The following is a 14,636-nucleotide window of genomic DNA, read 5'->3' as shown; positions in this document are numbered from 1 at the left end:
ACAAATTTCAATATGATATTACTATATTTGGTTCCTTAAACAGTGCCCCGGGGGCACTGTTTAGCATTTTCCAATTTAATTTAATTTAGTACTAGTATTGCCGGTCGAGTCACATAGTTTTATGTTGACCAAACCAAACCTTTTCTACATGCCACCTTTATTGACACAATCAAATATTCAAATTCAAATACTACTATATAATATACACGTACTCGTCTATCATCAACCAATGCTACGAATAATTGGTTTCATCTTCAAAGCTTTGTCAACAAATCCAACTATATATATAAATCTTTAATTTGCTTTCTACTTCCACAAAATACAAAATTTCAACCCTTTAATTTGCTTTCTAAGTTCCATCTACTCATTAATCTTTTAGTTCTACACGTGTGATCATGGAGAAAAACATTAAGCTAAGGAACAAGATCTTGAAGATATTACCAAAAACAATGACTTTAACATTTCAAAATCATCCATTCAGTCCAGGTAGGGATCATCACAAATCAAGACAAACTAGGCCTCATGGTGGAAAGGGATTTTCTGGGCCACTTGTATCAAAAAAGCTGAAAGAAATTAATAGAATTGATTTTGAAGAACCTACTTCACCAAAAATATCATGCATGGGACAAATCAAACACAAGAAGAAACAGAACAAAAAAGCAAAAGACATAGAAGTTAAGAAACGTGTAACAACTTTTCAAAAAATGTTGTTTCATGTTGGGAAACCAAAATCTGAAGGGAGAAAAAAATCAGATGTTAGCAGTGAGATTCATGATAAGAAATATGCACTTGAAGAAAGAGCAACACATGTAAATCAAATGAAACGTTTTGCTAGTGGACGTGGCACTTTTGCTAATTTTGATTGGAAGGATCATGTAGAGACTAAGCCAGAGGAAATAGATGATTATTATTCTGATGAAGAAAGAATAATACATAGTGATGATGATGAAGATGAAGATGAGGAAGAATTTATGATTCCTTTTTCTGCACCTATTTTGGTTGGTGGTGGTTATGGTCATGGACTTGATTTGAAACCAAGAAAAGAAATTAATCTATGGAAGAGAAGAACCATGGCTCCACCTAGGCCTCTTCAATTGGATCCAGTCAATTAATTAGACCAAGTTAATTGGTTCTAAATTTGTTCATTAAAATGAAGACTTGTTTTTCTTTTCATTATTATTTTATTTTTTATATTGAGTTGATTTAGTTTTTTAGAACATTTTGTGCATAACTACGGTAGATTTAAATACAAATATAAGTATGTAATTTTGTACATTAATTTTGTCTATAATTTAAATTAATACAAGATACTCCCTCCGGTCCTTTTTATAAGGAATACTTAGGGTAAAAAATTTGGTCCTTTTTATAAGAAACTTTGACCAATTTTCAAATGTTTTAAATGTTCAATTTCACTTATGCCCTTATTTATTATGAGAGAGAATTTAAAAATAAGTAAGTTAGTTGAATAAAGAGTAATTAAATAAGGGTATACATGGAATAAATTAAAATTTATAAGAGTATTAAATGAAAATAACTATGTTAAATGTCCTTCATTGGTCTGTGTGATTTTTTCAAAGTGTTCCTTATAATAAGGACCGGAGGGAGTATTCAAGATTAACGTTGTTGTTTTTTAGTATGTAAAAAAATGTTAAGTAAAAATGTTAGTAAAAAAAAGAGAGGGTATATTGCATTAACTAATATTTGCATCATGCATAGAATCAAAAAAGTAGGGAGGCTATGCATGATTCATTGTCGTTAGTGGTGGCAGGGCCAAGGGGTGTTGTGTTGTTAGAAGAGTGGCAAAAAGCTCGGGACATTGTTAATCAATGTTAGACTTCTTAATACACGTGTTCAAAATTGTTGGGTTTGGAGTACATATATAAATTGTGAATGAACTTATCATAAACTTGATAGCAGGCAGTCCAATTAATCGTGGTCGGAGGCTCTCGTACAATTTTAAAATTAAGAGTTGAGTCTAACCGATCAATTTTACAAAAACTGATTTGTAGGGTGATGATTGTCTCTACTTTATAATAGTAGCAGCTCACTTGTGGCATGGTTGGTATCTGGGTCTTGATGACTAAAACAACATGCATCTTCAAATGAGGGTGTACATTGCACATCTTTGAAAACAATTGTACTATATTATCTTGTGGCTTTATAGTTTTGCACACCTTTTATTTTTTTTCCTCATATAAATCCAAATACATTCATTATAAAAGATGTGTTCAAGAATATAAGTTGTCAACGAGTTGATCTTTCGATGATTTCAATATATGAAATTGCATAGAATTAAAACATATAGTATTTTTTTCAACAAGGAATTAAAACATATATTAAAATTAAATTTTAAATATACCGTTGGTCCAAAAAAAATCAGGAAGTTCAGTCCAACTTTAACGTAAGTCTCCAAATTTGAAAAGTAACTTGTTTTCGTCTTTTAAAATATGTTATTCTTATTTTGTCAAAAAAAAAATGTTATTCTTATCCTAAAATTCAATTTTGTGCATACTTAAAAAAAAAAACAGAATTAAAAAATGACATTTTAAAAAATATGTTATACATTCACATTGTTTCTCAATTTTTATTTTTATTTTACAATAGTTTCTCATTTTTTTTTTGTTTATTGATGTTTTGCTTAGTTTTATATACTAATAGAGATAGAGATACTTACCAATTGACGCACAATTTTAATGTACATTCAAGGCTAAATGCAGTATTATTTCCCCTATTTTGATTGAATCAAAACTTTAACTCCTCTATTTTAAAATGAAATATGATACTTTAATTCAATGTTAAACGTTGTTGTTGGTCAATAACAAAATAAAATAAATTGTAAAATCGTATCTAATGTTTATTGTTGCTACAACTTTTTACTCTTGTGCTTGCATTGCATGAATTCTTCATACTAGTGTTGCATATTGTCTTATTCTATCAATCTACTCCATTGTAATTGCAAACCTCTAAGCTCCATCATTTGCACTCATTGAACATTCCCACAAATCCCACGCACTAATATCTAAGATGTTGATAGTAATGGATGAGTTTTGAAAGTGAAATTCCCTATGTTATTGGGAAATAGATAGGGTACAACAAGTCCAAAGCTAAGCCTATTAAGGAATTTTGGACTTCTGCATCCATAGAAAATTAGCATGATCTATGTAGTAAAGTTGAAAAAATTGAATACACAACTTCTGCATCCATAGAAATTTTTAAATCATTAAAGATTGTGTTTGGCTTAGTGGTATAAGATGGAATACAATAGAGTGAAATTAAATGAAATATAATTATACTTCTTTGAATTGGATTGAATTTCCAATTTTTTTTTATCATACTTCTTAAGTCTTTCATTTGGTATTCTAGTTTTTCACTTTATAAAAATGGAACAGAGTGGGACTATGATCTAGTATCATGTCTCCAATCAAATTATGACAATTATTTTAAAACAGAAGGAGTAATAAATAATATTATTAAAAATTATAAAAACCAATTTATATATTAAAAAATGGAAAACTCTATTGCGAATGCTTTGAGCAGTGATCATATAAGTGAAGGAAAAAAGATAGGGAAGTAAAAGTTAGGGATCCAATTCTAAGAACACCCTTACTACAAATGAGAAGTTCCTCCCTCATAAGTCGTAATCCCATCACAGAACTGTTTCAACAAAATACAAGGCATAGTTGGGTGGGAGTAGAGACCACACTACAAGGGAGATGTATTGAAGTGGATGGCCCCTCATTTGAAAGGAGATATTTTATATTTACAAAAAGAATATTAAATTATCTACAATTTATGTAACTTATTTTTCATATTTTTTTAGTTCCAAGACAAAGTAGCTCATATTAGTATTAAAATTCAGTTTTGGATTCAAATTGAGGTAAAAGCATTCAACCTCATAATGTCAGTAAATTGAGCTAAGACTTATTATCCTTTTGATTACAATTATAAAAAAATTAATTTTAAAATTACTGAATAATTTATATATTTAATCTATTTTAATAGACTAGATAAATTAATTATTCAATAAATTTAAAAAGTAAATTTTTACTTATAATTATAATTGTGGTTGAAAAAAATAAACTATTAAATGCAATTGTGAAAAGATCTTTTACATTATTTTAACATAATTTTTAAACACAAATTTGACACAATTTTTAACATAACATCACATTCTTCATACTTTTTTTCCGATGCTACTATCTCCCTCTTCTCCGACTCAGTCTCTATCCATTGTTCCTGCATCACCAACCACCACCAGTCCACCACCTTCCTCGTATCTCTCTCTCTGTCTCCCTCTATCTCGCTATCTCTACTCACCATCACCGGCCGCCGCCACCACCATTTTGGATTCATTGGCAACAATGCAACCGTGAGAGGCAAAAAACAAAGAGAATGAAGGAGTTGAGAGAGAGAGATGAGCCACTTTATTTTGACAAAAATGTCTCCTCTTTTTAAAATTGAAATGACAACATTACCCTTGCGTCAAACTTGTATATAATAATTGTGTTAAGAAAAATGCTAGCTATAGTGTCTATGAAACACCGTTAAGGAGTTTAATATAGTAAAATAATTTTAAAACTTGTATAATCTAGTATTTTTACAGATATGATTTACTCCCTCCGGTCTCATATATAGGAAAAATTTTATTTTTTAGATTCATCGAATGATTGATATATTTAGTCTAAAAAATAAACTAGATACATCAATCATTCTATGAATCTAAAGGTAAAAGTTTTCTTATAAAATGGACCAGAAGAAATTGAAATTTAGAAGGGTTTGGAGTGTCACGTGGAGAAGGTGAGAGTGAGAGTAGAAATAAGGATTGGCAGATCCAAGGCAAGTGCGGGACAAATGTCGTGGCATGTGTGGCCCATCGGTCTCCTGGAGAGGAAATATCCACGCACAACGTGACAATAGATAAAACCAAAATAAGCTTAAATCTAGATCACATTCTGAAGAAAAGCTAAAGCATAATCACGTTACGGTACCACAAAAGCCAGGCAATAGTGGTCTCCACCTAATTACACGCTAATATAGCCACCCATCTTTACCATAAGTATACTTATGTGTGCTGTTACCACAAACATTCCACCTCACCATATCTCCTCTCCTCAAAGACCCATTCACAAACACCAATTTTTAATGAAACCAATCAAATTCAATTCTTAAATGAGTAAGTATATTATAAAGTAAAAATAAAAATAAAAGTAAATGAAGTAGTGTAACATAGGTGAAAACATTGGACTTAATAATATTAACATTGATCGGTTAAACTATATCTTATTGACTAACTTATTACTATTTTGACAAACTTATAATTTATTATGATCTCCTCTCCAACCCATTCTCTTATCCGGCTTATTCTCTGTTGCTAGTTAACATTGTGGGAAGGGGTTGGGCTCGGAAGGGATCCTCAAGCCAAGCAAAGATTTGATTGTTGATCTTTAATACAATAGGTCTGCAAACAACCAAAGGAAAGATTTGATGGGGGGGCGAAGGGGGGGGGGGGGGGGGGCTCTCAGCACATAGTCAGTCGACATAGTCTTTAATGACCCATGGGCTTTGGGCTTAGCTCCTTGAAAGATGCAGATTTGGAAGTTAGTTATGGTTTGTCGGGTCAGGTAGCTATGCGAGCGCATTCAATTGATTCTAAAGTCCAGCTGCCTACCTAGTTAGTATAGCACAATGCTCTTTTTTAGTTTCTTACCTATATTCGCCGAAGACTTCCAATACCTCATGACTCCGATTTCACAGCTCGATTTTCTTCGCAGCTTTTGAGCCTTATATTGTCTTGCTCTTCTTTAAATAAATTGCTTGAGCGGCTTTTAAAGAAAATCTGACCGCAATGGCCGAGTCTTTCTTAATGCAATAATTCAACAACCCTTGAAGCGTACACGCGGCTCTAGTGTACAAAAAAGAAAGTAGTCCTATTCGAAATCACCCAATTCATATTTTTCTCTTTTTTCAAACTATTTTTTATAATTAATTTATTTTCTATACACTGGTAGTTGTTGGAGTATATTTAAGGTGACTTTCCTCACTATGGAGAAAGCCGAATCTGTATTTATTAACCACTCACTTCCCTGCTTATTTTACTATTTAAGGTGACTTTCCTCCCTATGGAGAAGCCCAATCTGTATTTATTAACCATCCCCACAAAATGGTAGGACAATATTCTTCCAATTAAGATTTGCATATCAATCAATTCCGCCAGCAACAGAATATACAGTAACTAAAATCAACAATAAAAAACAGCATATTCCTACTACAATCACATTAGACATTACCATAGTAACAATTCAAAACCCCAAAATTAAGTTAAATAAATTCCATTAAATGAAAAACACTAGTACTACTAGTACTAAAGACTAAAATAGAATCCATACACTGCAATTGCTGATAAGACATAGCAAAATGTAAATCAAAACTACATTGCAAAAACCAAATTACATCCAGTTCAAACTAAACCAAAGTAAAATAAAAATTATAGAAAAACAAATTGAAAAAAATAAAAAAGAAGGATTAGAGACATAAATTTTTTATTTTAATTAAAGATTAAAGATACCTTCACTTCACTTCACTTTCAATTCACCACCACCTGAATTTCAATTTTGTTGTTCTTTTGGTTTTCTGCAGAGAATCATATGCATAGGTGAGAAAATTCCATTATCACCCCCTCTGGTCAAATAGTCAGCAGTCTTGAAAAGCATCTCATGAACATCAACTGTTCCTTTAGGCGCTATTCCCAAAGCAGACAGAACCGTTACAACAACATGATTACGCCAATAAGCAAGCCGACCCATTTTCAATCGGCTCCACCATGGCTCAGCTGGTGGTAAAGCCAGATCTCGTTCCTTAACAACCTCAAAACCAACTTTCTTAGCCGTTTCAGCTATATCAGCATAGCTTCTTAAGCCAGGTAAAGCATCACCTCTTTCAATTCCTTGAATAATCTCAACATGTTCTGGATTTTCACCTTTGAATTTATCAGTAGTAACCCATTCATATGATACATAAAGTGCACCTGGTTTCAAAACCCTAAAAATTTCAGCGTAAACTTCGTCAAGCTTAGGCGCGTGACACGTTGCTTCAATTGAATACGCGCCGTCGAAAGTGTTATCGGGAAACGGCATCTGAAGAAAGTTACCACAAACAACATCACATAGAGAATCAAGACCAGCTTTTTTGTTATGAAGTTTTGCACGATTCACTTGATACTCGTTGATCGTGATTCCAACAACGTTAGCGCGTGAGTGAGCTGCGATTGCTCTCATAGGTCCACCAACGCCGCATCCAACGTCGAGAATTTTGTCGCCAGATTTAACATTGATTAGATCTACGGCCATTTCTTCGTGGAGGCGCGTAGCCTCACGGTGAGATTTTCCGGGAATGGAGGGTGAAAAATGAAAGGATTGACCCCAACCCCATTCGTAGATATCAGTAACTAAATTGTAGAAAGTGTCAACGAAATCTGGGACTTTGTCGGCAGTTTCGATCTCTTTTGGGCGGCGGAAGAAAGACCAGTATTGTTTGTAGCTGTCTTGGACTTTTTCGGCGGAGATTGAGCCGCCGGATAGATCGGTGGCGCGTTTGCCTTTTCGTTCGGCGGGACCGAGGACACAGACGAACCAGTAGAGGCCGCCGGCGAGAAGAGCTCCGGTGCAAAAGAGAGAAAGGGAATCCATGGGAAAAAAGAAAAAACAGAGTTTAGGGGTTAGCGTTTGTGTTGGGTTTTTTGTTTCACTTAGGTGGTTCTGTTTTTTCTAGTACTACTTAAGTGAAGTAAGAAATCGTTGGTATTTAATTTTTTGTTTTTTTTAATTGTTTTCTGTTTTGATTATTTTAGTGTATACACATACAGTGAACAGCATCTTTCCGTCCACGTGATTCGCGCGTGAATCATGCTTTGTTGTCATCATTTATTTATTTTTAAATTAATTAATTAATTAAAGAGATTGGGACAACAGACAACTCAAACAAACAAACACAGCACATCTCTTGTGTTCTTTTTGTTTTTTTGGTGAAAAAGAAAAATATCACTTGTGTTCTTATCATATCATGAATGGAAATAGAAATGGTAGTAATAATAATTGTAAGCAGTAAAGCTGGAATATAATCAATGCCTTGAGGATGAAGGATAATAAAACCGTTAAATTTAATTGAAGTTAAGGTAGATGCATAAAATGATGGTACTGTATATTTTTTCTTTCCTTTTAAAAAATATATTTACTCCACATGTATGTATATATGTATATGTATTTAGTCTGGATTTGGTGTAAAATACATATACATTTTTGTTTATACTTTATAGTACTGCCACCTCCCCTTCTCTCCTCTGACCGCCCTCTCTTGGTGCTTTGTATCCCAATAAATTTGTTCCAATAACATTTCTCTTTTATTTAAGCAAATTTAGGATATCTTAAAAGATAGTTTACACAACTGTCAATTGTTTCCATTGTGAAGATAATTGATTCACTAAGCAAAATTTCACTTACTCAACTACCGTAAAAGATCATTTGTTGGGGGATAATCTCATATTTTCAGGACTAGAGAGAGGATTCGAGTGAAATAGGGAGAGGAGAGCAATATTGTAGAAGCTTGGAAAATTGACTCCAATACCGGATCTCATCTTCATGGCCGGTCCAACACAGTTATAGGCCTAAAACAGAATTTTTTTTTTCCTACCCCAACATTTAACACTTTACCCCTACAAACAAATCGATATTCCCATTTTACCCCTTTGGAAAATTCAAAAAATGAGTTTTAAACAAGTGTAATCTGGAAGAGTTGGAAAAAGAGTTCAAGAAAGTGTTAGCCACGGTTTAACCGTGGTAAACATTAGAATCTGGAAAAAAAAAACTTCAATCAAATGTAGATGCAAACAATGACCAGGCTGTAGTAGATTTTTTTCCCAAAATATACCCCTCTCCCTCTCTTATTTCCCGTAATACCCCTCTCTCAAATTTTTTTCCCGTAATGCACCTCTGACTGGGTAGCACCATTTGAAATGGCGCCATGGCCATGTGATAGCGCCATTCTGAATGGCAACATTGACTGCTTTTCTGCTTTTTCTGTGCAGTCTGCTTTTCCAGGATCAAGCCATTTGAAATGGCGCTATCTTACAAGGATCAAGCCATTCAGAATGGCGCTATGCAGGTCCATGTTGTTTTTCCAGACGCGCGCGTGGCTTGCTGCATTAGGAGGAGATGTGAAATTTTTTTGAATGCATGGGAGGGAGAGAAAGAAAAGAGTTTTGTTTGAAAATTTTTTAATTTTTTTTTTATTTGATTTTATTTATTTGATGAACAAATATTCGATGAATAAAAAAATTGTTTTTTTTTATTTGATGGAAAAAAATTTATTACAAGACGATTATATAAATAAATAATTAATTACAAACAAAACACTAAAATTCCTAATGTCTACGATGTCTACGATGGCCACCGGTGCCACAAGGTGGAGGACCTGCATTTCTCGGATGTCCTCGTCCATATAATTCCTCTCCCGCATTTGTATCGTCCCTGTTAAGAAAGTTCTCGAGTTGATTAAAACTTTGAGACATCGAGGAACCTTCACCAGCAGCCCACGTTGAGTTTAACATATCGTCCGGTACAGCAGAACCCCAATGTATGGGGATATGTTGGGTTTGTTGGGTTTGTTGGGTTTGTTGGGGTTCACCGGGGTGGTAAGCATTTTCATTGAACCGTTGAGTTCCCGGTGATTGACATGATTGGTCGTCGAAAAAATTTCGGGTGTATGGCAATGGGGTAAAAATATTGGATTGGCTATTTGGATATTGGTCGGTAAATGGTTGTTGGGTAAATGGTTGGGATGTATGTTGTTGTTGAGGGGAAAAAGATGGTGGGTCTGGGATATCGGTATGTTGGGTAAATGTATTCTGCTGCACATCAGGACGTGGGCGTGGATCAAATAAATAATGTTCGGAAGAGAGATATGGCATGTTGAACCTTGTATAATCATTCAAGAACTCCGTTGAGTGCATAGGTACACCATCCACCTGATCTCCAACGAGGACACAATTATGACGATTATTCCAGTGTTGGATTTCAACCATAAATTTGGCTGCCCAATCATGAACCGATGATCGCATTGTTGTATTGTGGTAACTCGTCATGACTTGGGGAACGCCCTGAAATCTCGCATGTTGAAATCCAAATTGAAGACGGACCCTGTCGGTCTGATGAAACTCTACAACCTCAAAGTTTATGAGAAATGTGGTTGCTGACCAACATGCAACGTCCTCTGGATATAAGCACTGGCTGACGTCATAAGGAGTCCAATTAAACTGATATTTTTAAAAACAAATTAGAGATTTGTTAGTGTATGAATTTAATTAGTTTAAAAAAAACAAATAAATATTAAGAGAATATATATTACCTCGTTGTCCGTTAAACGGTCGAGCACGTTTGTTGCGCCTTGTACGTCATGGTCCGGACCGCCAGAGTACCTTGTTCCGGATGCAACGTACCTAATGCAGCAAGCCACGCGCGCGTCTGGAAAAACAACATGGACCTGCATAGCGCCATTCTGAATGGCTTGATCCTTGTAAGATAGCGCCATTTCAAATGGCTTGATCCTGGAAAAGCAGACTGCACAGAAAAAGCAGAAAAGCAGTCAATGTTGCCATTCAGAATGGCGCTATCACATGGCCATGGCGCCATTTCAAATGGTGCTACCCAGTCAGAGGTGCATTACGGGAAAAAAATTTGAGAGAGGGGTATTACGGGAAATAAGAGAGGGAGAGGGGTATATTTTGGGAAAAAAATCGCTGTAGTAAGCGCAGGTCCTCCTAACTCAAATTTTCTGCATAATATGCATAAGACATTTGCCCAAACAGCATATACTCACTTTCACGCCCAAACAGCATATATTCACAACTCAATTAACAGAACAATTTCAATCTTAATAGTTTCAATTGAAAGAATTAGGGAGAAGGATGGTGTCTAAGTCTGCAAAATAACTTAGGTTATGAGTATTCTACTTTACTAACGAGCTTATCTCCTTAAGTTGTCTCAAGTTTCAGAATTTGTAACACAGTTTCATAAATTGGGTATTCATACACCATTGACAACAACTCACTAATTAATCTTTGCCAAACTATCATATCCATTTATCCAAGCTCTAAACTATCCTTCATCCTTACCCTAATAATCAATTCAGCCCCAAAACTAAATAACCTCTGTGATGGTCGATTAAATGAGAAGAAAGGAGAAGGTCGAGATCTCTGTGATGAAGAACCATGATGATTGAAGAAGAGTGTAGATCTGTGAATGAAAGGATTTGATGTAACACAACAAACTAACACACGAATGTAAAAGTGTTGAAGATAATAACTAGAGGTGTTATTTTTCCAACTAAGGTAATCGATTTGTGTATATGTTTGCATCAGTCCACTGGATTGATAAAGATCGTAATGAATCTAACTTTTATCGACTTGAATGATTTTTTCCCCGATTCATATGTTTGCCACGGTTAAACCGTCGCTAACACTTTCATGAACTCTTTTTCCCAACTGACTTGTTACCGGAAACCGTGGCTAATTGTTTGTTTTTTTTTAAACTCATTTTTTAAAATTTCCAAAAGGGGGTAAAATTGGAATATCGATTTGTTTGTAGGGGTAAAGGGATAAATGTTGGGGTAGGAAAATTTTTTTTCCCTAAAACAATTTCTATTGTGATAACTTATAAAACAAAAAAATTACATACGATTTTATGAAAAAAATAAAAAATTTAAATATTACTGGAGTCAATGGTTAAACTTATGTGTAAGAGGTTTCAGGTCTTTAACTTTACCAATTCTACTAAAGAAATACTTGAAGTTTAACTGTCGTATTATATATTTATAACCAAATGAAAGAAAGAGAAAGGCCCTTTTTTATCCCAGAATTTTGGGGCCTAAAGCCCATGCTTGGATCGATTGACCCTTGGTTAGGCTCTGCTCTTACTCGTTATTTATTGTAATGTTACTATAGTAACTAATCATCTTATTTGTTGGGATTAAATGTAAATTAACTAGTACTCTTACATATTATTTTTGATTTAGTTGTTAATGATCACTATTAATGATATCAATGTTTATTTCTTGTTCTCAATATTTTTCGGAACTAGTCACTCATGAAATAATCTTTAGATTTTTTTTATAAAAACAATCTTTCAATTTAACTAGTGCTTGAAAATGACTTTCTAAATACAGGTCTAGAACAATAAATCTGTTCATGTTAATCGCTAGGAATAACGTTAAGTTTACAGTCAAATGTAATACAATGGCCTTGTGGGATCGTTAATGCAATCATATTGGTTAACTGAACGAGGAATCAAAAGTTAAGCAATATGATAGATCTTATGTTGTTTGTTGTGAATGAAAACGTACGAAGAGCGACATGTGAAGATATCAATGTTAACCTTGAATGTATGTAAACAATCACAAGGAAACATTAGAAAGTGGTTAACGAAGTCTAATACCAAAAATCTCATCTCTTTATTGTTTTCTTTTGTATTTATATGTTTTCATGAAGTTTATGCGCACAAAGCAAAACTAATCTTAACCTAAAACAGTAAGCTTTGTTGAAAGACATTGCTATCGTGCGAATGTTTGTGAATATGAGGCAAAAATACATTTTAAAAACCGAACCGGACCGGCCGGTCCGACCGGTTCGACCACGAACCGGTGCCCTCGGCGGTCCGGACGACTAGCAAGAACCGCTAGTCAGTGGAACCGGTCAAAAACATGTGTGAACCGGTGTGAACCGGGAAAACCGGTGAACCGGAAAAACCGGTGAACCGGAAAAACCGGCCGGTTTTTCTCACTTAAAAAAAAAAAACTGATTTTTTAATAAAAAAAAAACGATGGATTGAAAGGTTTTTTATTTTGACAACACGATGGATTGAAATTGAAAGGTTAAAAAATCAAAAATCTTTCCTTTCCAACCATAGACTCAAACACGTGAAAAAAAACCCTAAAGTTGCTCTCTTCCCTGGTAGTGCCGTCGCCTAGCTGCTCCTCCACCGGTAAGATTTCTCTTCTTATTATTCTTCTTCTTCTTTATTACAGAAAAATAGTCTTCTTCTTCATTTGAACCTGTTTTGAAACAGTTTCTATACTTTGTTTTGCAAATAAAAATAGGCTTCTTTTTTTATTAAAAAAAAAAAGCTTCTAATACACAGAAAAATTATCAAAAAAAAAAAAATGGGAAAGAAAGCAAGAAGATGAGGGTGGCGGCTGTGTGTGTAACATGAGAGAGAAACTTTTAATATTAGAGTTATATAACACATAACATTATAAGTGGGCTTGGGCTCAAACCAAATTTAGTAACATAATAATAAAAAACTATCATAAAAATTCTAATTTTATACCTTAAAAAAAATTCTATTATATTTTATTATTATAGAAAAATTATATGAACGGTTCAATATAAACGGTTCAATAACGGTTGAACCGATCCGACCGGTTGACCCTTGAACCAGTTGTCACAACAGTTCGACCTCCGGTCCGGTTCTTAAAACATTGTTTGTAACACTTTGGTCCTTTATGTTTTATTTGTAACATATAGGTCCTTTATCTTGTATACTTGTAACATTTCAGTCCTTTATCTTGTATATTTCTAACACTTCAGTCATTTTTCTCATTTTTGTCTAATGTAATTTTGCCTGAATATGATCAATCACTCAATTCTTACTTTTAATGCGTAAAAACTGCAATATCACACAATGTAAGTATTCTAAAAGCATTTCATCATTCTTTACGTCATGTAACACATTCAAATTAGATGAGTGCAACTACTTATCTCGAATTTGGTTTTAAATAGGAGGTTCACCCCAGACATGACCATCATAAGTATTTCATGAAGAACTTTAAATTTGATTTGATCATAAGAATATTCTTGGCAACAATACTAGTATCAATGGTGAAAACCATTTGTGCTCGGATTTGGATTCCTTAAGGTGTCTTGGATTTTATTCATATCCAATAGTATTATTTCTCTTTTTTTTACTTGATGATAATGATGTTATTATTATTTTATATTAGATGTTATTATTTTTGTGAGGCATAAATTAATTTTAGAAAATGTGTCCCCACTAACTAGAAATTAATGTATCCTTATGCCTTACACATGCATGATGCATATTAATTGGTCGTGAGATGAGTTTGGGCCTTGGCCCACTTAGACATTGTCTTATTGTCGTTTGAAATTGAAACTTTTAGCCGCGCACAAGACTTGCACGCTTCAAGGCGTAACCCTGCCTCTTTCTGATTTTGTGTTATCTTAGCTTAGAAGCTACGCATCTTTTCCATTAATTTTGGATTAACAACAAAAAAAAAAAACTTAAAATAAAAGTAATAGTTAGTTTTAAATTTGAGAAAAAGACAGGTTTCGAATTTGAGAAAGTCTGAAATCGAACTCCATTAATACCTTTAAAGAGAGGTAAATATATTTATCTTTGTAAATGTTCATTGAACTCTTAAGGTCTCTCGTCACCTTAAATTTTTTGCATAAAAAAATAATAACAAAAACCAACATCGATTTAGCTCTATTGAAATAATGCGCATATCAATCATTGTATCAACATTGAAAGTTACACATATTTTAAACAATTTTTTACAAATATCAATCATTG

At 33.8% G+C, this 14,636-nt stretch overlaps 2 protein-coding genes across 2 annotated transcripts; one reads left to right on the top strand and one right to left on the bottom strand.

The window, feature by feature from the left end:
- Window positions 1-234: 234 nt before the first annotated feature.
- LOC123898245 (uncharacterized protein At1g76070-like) lies at window positions 235-1,385 on the top strand. Its single transcript, XM_045949150.1, has one exon. It carries the CDS (start codon window positions 396-398, stop codon window positions 1,110-1,112), a length of 717 nt encoding a protein of 238 aa, XP_045805106.1. The 5' UTR covers window positions 235-395; the 3' UTR covers window positions 1,113-1,385.
- Window positions 1,386-6,313: 4,928 nt separating this feature from the next.
- LOC123899318 (24-methylenesterol C-methyltransferase 2) lies at window positions 6,314-8,320 on the bottom strand. Its single transcript, XM_045950426.1, has one exon. It carries the CDS (start codon window positions 7,683-7,685, stop codon window positions 6,606-6,608), a length of 1,080 nt encoding a protein of 359 aa, XP_045806382.1. The 5' UTR covers window positions 7,686-8,320; the 3' UTR covers window positions 6,314-6,605.
- Between the last annotated feature and the right edge of the window lie 6,316 nt (window positions 8,321-14,636).

The sequence above is a fragment of the Trifolium pratense genome, linkage group LG7 (genome assembly GCF_020283565.1).
Source record: "Trifolium pratense cultivar HEN17-A07 linkage group LG7, ARS_RC_1.1, whole genome shotgun sequence".
In the NCBI taxonomy this organism is placed as follows: domain Eukaryota; kingdom Viridiplantae; phylum Streptophyta; class Magnoliopsida; order Fabales; family Fabaceae; genus Trifolium; species Trifolium pratense.
This window is presented reverse-complemented; position numbering and strand designations above follow the sequence as displayed.